General features: G+C 44.0%; 1 protein-coding gene across 1 annotated transcript; it reads right to left on the reverse strand.

Moving 5' to 3' along the window:
• Window positions 1-337: 337 nt before the first annotated feature.
• Window positions 338-5,557, reverse strand: fbxo48 (F-box protein 48). Its single transcript, XM_083635175.1, has 3 exons — window positions 5,506-5,557; window positions 3,614-3,960; window positions 338-736 (listed from the first exon to the last, which is right to left on the reverse strand). The coding sequence occupies exons 2-3, from the start codon at window positions 3,917-3,919 to the stop codon at window positions 575-577; spliced, it is 468 nt and encodes a 155-aa protein (XP_083491301.1). The 5' UTR covers window positions 3,920-3,960; window positions 5,506-5,557; the 3' UTR covers window positions 338-574.
• Window positions 5,558-6,373: the final 816 nt, after the last annotated feature.

Raw genomic sequence — 6,373 nt, forward strand, 5'->3', positions numbered from 1 at the left:
CCTTGCCTTGACACACAAATTGGAATAAAATAATGCAGTTTGGGCCGTTTCTTTAGCGAAGATATGAATAGTTTCACTAGGTGGCCCACTGTCTATTCTATTCACCTATTACAGTGTCAGCTAATGCTTTTTGGACGTCTGTAAAATGATTTCTTCTCTGCCGCGCGTTGGTGGACGTTAGAAACGGGAAAACCTGTGCAGCCTGGTCTCATCTCTCGTGTCTTAAAGCCTAAACTCAAAAGTTCACGTTGTGGAGTTGAAGTGTGAGAGAGTTGTCCAGTACACTTCATGATAAACACACAGTAAAACCAACATGTCTCCTCAAACCAGCTGTATTTACAACATTCAATGAAACGGCTCCCGTTACATCGCAGATTCGTTATAATAATTCCATTTCATTCCATTCATTTCATTTTCTCCATTACGTTTTTTTTTAAAGTAATTACAAAATGTGGCTATGTACAAATGTTTCTCTTTTGCAATCATTTATCACAATAAAAGTATAAAATATATTAGCATTATTTACAAATCAGACGGCTGTTGTTCAAGTGTAAATAAAGTCCAGAGAGGGCTGTTATCTGTCCAGCTCGGCCTGGAGGATCTCCCCCCACGTCTCTGCATCCAGCGGCAGCATCTTGCGTCCACTCAGCTCCTGTGCTGATCTCACCGCGCTGTATCTCCCCCCCAGCCAGTCTCTCTTCAGGAAGCTCCTCTGGTAGTTCCTCACCAGCGTCACCTGCAGCACAGCGACCACACAGAAAGCAGTCAGCGGCAGAGCCCAGCCTAAAGCTCGCATTACAGTCGAGCGAGGCTGAGCAAGGCAGACCTCCGCAGATCACGTGCGCTACTCCGCGCTGGGGCCGATGCTTTTATACTCGGGACGGCAGCCAAGTGATCAGCATGTTACATTGTACAATGGTAAACAGTGAGAACAGCCCGTGAAAAGTCACAATGAAACGCTATTATGTACATTTACTGAGTAGGGCTGGGTATCGCCACTGACTTCCCGATACGATACGATTCCGATACACAAGGTCCCAAGTCGATACGATTTCCGATACGATAGGATTGGATATACCGAAGAAAATTATAATCCTAAAGTAGGGTAATTGTCTTTAAATAAAGGTTTTGGATAGATTTATTCATCTGGTATATTCTTTATGTAGTCTATCTTTATTCCAGTGTCGTAGTCATTATTATTTTTACTAATTATATTTGAGTTACAATACCAGTTTTGCTTTGATAATGGAAGAGATTCTCAAAGAACTAATGCTGTAAATTGTACAAGGAACCCTCTAACCTGGTGCATTATTTAAAAAAAATAATATTTACATTAAGAATTGATCATAAAGCAAGCAGTTACATCATGTAATTCTTTTTTATTTAAACATGACCAACATAGTCATTCAACATCTTATCTTTCTTTACAGTCTTCTGTCTCTTTCTTTACAGACAAATTTAGATTTCCACTATACAACAGAATCATTGAACATTGTTTCATAAAGTATAAATGCTTTGTAAATCAAATCAAATCAAATTAAATACAGCTCATGAACATTTCCAGTTCACAAACATTATAGTGCAAACAGATTTGAGGTCTGTACATCTGGCTCATGGTGCATGCACAATGCACATGTAGCCTACAGTATTTATGTTTTTGTTTCAACTACAAACATAAATAAACGTCAACTTGAAACTATGTTTTAACTACCACACACAGCCTATAATATTATAGCCTATGTTTATTATTATTTTATTTGTTTTATTTTTTATTTTTTGTAAAATGCATTTTAAAAGATCGATACTGGGATTTATGTATCAATACTTGTTCCTTCACATGAATATCGATTCAATATCGATATATCGATTTTTTTAACCCAGCCCTAGTACTGAGTGCGCTTTCACTCTCAAACGACCGTATATCAGCACATGAATGAATCACCAAACTTGTTTTTACTGAATAGCCGTTTCAGTTCTCAGCCCTGATAGCCTACTCTGTGCTGCTTTTAATCTCTCTCAACCATGCTCTCAACACAACACATTTACTTGTTGAAATGACTAAAAACGAACAGTTGCAAATCAAAGTTTAGCCTACCACATGGGTCAAGAAATGTGGTGAAAACACAGCTCAGTGTTCAGGGCTCAGTGGCTCGAAAGCGTCCATGTTTGGAGAGAAGCCGTGCGGAGGTCGCGCTGCGAGAAAAATCTTCAGGTACGCGCTGTGCGGCTGCGGGGGGCGCGCCCAACACATTGACGTCGTTTTTGGCTGGCGGCCCTCGCTCCTCCCCCGCGCCTGGCTCGGCGACCATAAAACAAGCTTAAACCAGGGATGTCTCAACCTTTTTCATATCAAGGACGCTCATTTGGTCCCAGAGACCCACATCTGATGAGATGTTAGGCTCGCTTCAGATGACTTCTGGCTCGTTTGAGATGACTTCAGGCTGGCCTGGAGTGCAATCAGGCGAGGGGTCAACGAGCCGAACACTCCCGAGGGCAAACTCACTGCTCTTTTTCTTCTTCTACAGTTTTGTTTAACGGCAGTTGGTAAACAACTTGAAAGGTGCATTAGCGCCACCCACTCACACACACACCGCTCAAAAGACCCGACGTTCACGTGACTCATTTTGATTTGAATGTAGGCATTACAGGTGGTATTGATGTAAAATATGGAGTGACAGCTTGGAATAGATATAAAATTGAAGTTTCTACACTTCACTGTGGGTTTGTGATGCACCTGTGTTGAACCAATGGGCGCTCAGCTTGATGTGTTTCTCGTTATCCTCTGTCAGCCGCAGTCGGGCGCAGTTGGTGGGGAGCAACTGCGGCGCCTCGCTCCAAATCTGCGCCCGCCTCGCTCTCACGAGAGTCCCGTGGCTCACACACGCAGTCGGGCAGGCGGAGCAAGTCGGACAACTTCTCTAACCATCATGCAACGGGGCAAGCAAGGCGCTGGTCGAATCTGCGCAGAACTTGCTCATCTCAAACGAGCCTCAGTGTGTCTCAAGAGTCAGACCCAAACCTGAGAGCCATGCTGAGCCAAATTTAAATTCTCAAACAATTTCTCAAACAATTTAACAAACCGGCTGTAACACGTTTCACCATCTCAGGAAAGTAGTTCCGTAAGCACAGAAAATAGTCCCTGGCGTAATGAAGAATTTCTTCCCATTTGAATTTGCTTTGGTAATAACTACAACAGCCGACTTTTCGTGGTAACAGCAACTTTTAAATGGAAACAATGTCTTTGTGAGCTGTATTTCTAACAATTGGAGCCAAAGACTTCTGGGTTGATGGCTAAAAATGGTAGTCAGAAATTAACGGGAGTAGAGCAAAGGCATTGTTGATTTTGTTATTTTGATAGGATTTGTTGACGGTCGGCAACACATAAAAAACGACTTGCCGAATTTCGGACATGTGCATGCATCGTCATAGCGCCACCTACTCGACTTCAAACTTGGAGAGTGCGCTGCTGGGGACCCGACCGAGTGCAGTGCCGAATCTCTGCATGAGTTTGGTCATACCCCCCAAAAAAAGTGTGCCCATGGCGCATCGTCTCCAGAGTCTCCACCGTAGAAATGTATACAGTCTAACAGCGCATGTCACTGGTGTCCCTCACCTTCCAGGAGAGGCCATCTCTCCTGTCCCTGTCGATTTCTCTCTGGCAGACGGCTCTGACCAGCAGGCACTGCCTCCTCCACAGCTGCTCGCTCTCCTGGATGAGGTGATGCCACAGCCGGCAGGTCCGCGCCGCGCAGCACAGGCTCTCCGCGTCCAGCTCGCTGAAGATCTGCACACTCATCTCTGTGGGCAGCGCCAAGGCAAAGTCCTGAGGGTCAGCCTTGCCAGCAGGGGGCGCCGGGCAGGAGGTTCCTCGGCAGGTGAGAAACCTGTCAGATGCAGGCCGCTGGGACTCGCGCTGCATAATAACTCAGTCCAACAGGTAGGAGCATGGAACCAGGCTGCCTAGAGGAGAAAGCAAATCTAGATTAGATTAGAGTCATAATAGACGAAAGGCAAAATAATCCAGCACACAGACTGTCGACCAGTGAGGCCATTTACACCTGGCACTAACATGAGTTTTCTGCGATCAGATTGCAATCGGATAGTGCTTGACCACATTAACCTGATTGCATTTACACCTGGTATTAATATGTGTCTCCTGAGTGTCCACATTGAGACACTGTTCAGGCAAGCTCCATATTAGAGCGGCAGAAAAACAGCAGCGACTGTTGCTGTATGTGGTTTTGAGAGGACCCATTGCATTTGCACTCGTGTTCAATGTGGTCACAATGTGTCCCTGATCACCTCCGGAGGTGGTTTGGCCGATCAGATCGCAATCCGTCCTCAATGTGTCTTTGGGGCGTTTACACCCGTACTTTCAAGTGGCCAAGCACTATCCGATTGCAATCTGATCACAGAAAACGCATGTTAGTGGCCAGGTGTAAATGGCCTCAGTCTCGGACCCAAATCTGCTAATATTTTCATTGTCAGAGATGATTTTGTGCAGAACTCGACCATAACTTTCTGTATTACAGGTGGAGAGATAACAGAGACACTATGCTCAGAAAAGTCATGCTTCATTTATATAATCTTGTCGCGTTAGTTTAACATTTCATAAATTTCCTGGGGACTCCCTCGAGGACCCTTGGTGGTTCCTGGGCCCCACATTGAGAACCACGGATGCAGACCGTTCTGTTAACTGTGGTGTATTAAACAACAAGACAACAGAAACCATCATCTACCATCCCCACAACAGCCCTGTTACCCTCAGGGAGGAGATACAGGGTCCCAAAAGCACGCACAAATCGCTTGAGGGACAGTTTCTTCCCGCAGGCCACGAGACTCCTTAACATACACAAATAGTGTAGTAGCTGTACTGTACCGCACTGTAGATGCTACCATTATGTATGTGTAATGTTTAATTAGGTATATGCTATTTGCACCTGTACGTCAAATACGTCAAATTTAAAATGTTTAAGTATGTCTAAAGTTTGCACATGCCATGTGCACCTATGTGCAGTGAATGTGCCACTGTCTCTGACTTGTCTTATCACTCTACTGCCTTATTGCTTGTTGTGTCTCTAGTTGTTTTTGCACTCATATGCCCTGTTATATTTGTACTATGTTGTAAACGGAGTCCACAGCACAAGAATTTCACACGTGATACTTGTACTACGGAGTGACAATAAAAATCTTGAATCTTGAATCTACCATCATCACAGGTGAGAGCAGGTTATGCACTTAAAAATGATAGCACTTTATTGTCGTGTGTGTGTGTGTGTGTGTGTGTGTGTGTCATGAACAAAAGTACATTCCATTCTCGCAGTCACGTTCAGCTAACACGAGACTCACAGGCGAGCTAACAGCCTAACACCATGCTAACAGCCATGCTAACATGCTAAACCCTCGGCTGTTTGAAGTTTTAACGCCACATACTAGTCTGTGTCTGGTGTTCAGAGTGAAGGCGCTGCTGTGTTTCAGAATGAAAGCAGATTCGTCTAAACTCACCTTGAGTTGAGCTGGGCTTCCTCCTGACAGCTGACACACACACGGGTTAAATGTCTCCTTTCAAAACGCTTGTTTACATCCAGACGTGACGTAGCCCAGCTCTCAGCGAGGTGCGCATGCGCGAACAACATTCACACACAGTACAGACCGCCTTCTTTGAAAACATCTTGTACACAGTCCCCAGTGAAGTCGTTGCTATTTGGCTGCTAATATCAGTAAGTGAAACTAGAGTAAAACTATGACGTTAGTATGAGATTCTAGGGAAAATATAACCGTTAACGCCAGCTAACAAATAACGTTACGTGTGTTCAACGAGTGAAATAGTGGACTTCTTTCTGAGGCTAGTTCTTCATGCAAAAATACCATAGCTAACTAGCGTTAGATGCTAACGCGTTAGCTCCGTAATACGCTAATGTCTTTTGCTGTAACGTTATATTGGAACATGAGTCTGGGAAAACAATGAAGTATTTTCATGTGTAGTTTGTGTAAAGATTGTTGAGTGACTTGCACACACACTCTGGCATGCCGTGGTGACACATCCGCTCTCCTCCTGGGTAGAGAGCCGACTGAGCGAGTAACGTGCTGCCAAACTCCGCTCAATAATCCGTACATTTAAGGTGGCCATGTACATTTACTTAAATATACCCCATAACGTATGACTCAAGACCCAAGTACTCAGACTCGTTATGAGCTCCTCTTCAATCCGGCATACATATAATCCACCAAACTGGATTTAATCTCAATCGAATTTAAGATTGTAGGCTATAGTTATTTTCCACCAAAATACACTGTATTGTACAGTGTAAAAAAAACAATCCAAAACGTTGTATTTCTATTGAAATAAAGTAGTGTAGTGTATTATATATGC

The sequence above is a fragment of the Poromitra crassiceps genome (assembly GCF_964638095.1).
Source record: "Poromitra crassiceps genome assembly, chromosome: 4".
NCBI lineage: Eukaryota > Metazoa > Chordata > Actinopteri > Beryciformes > Melamphaidae > Poromitra > Poromitra crassiceps.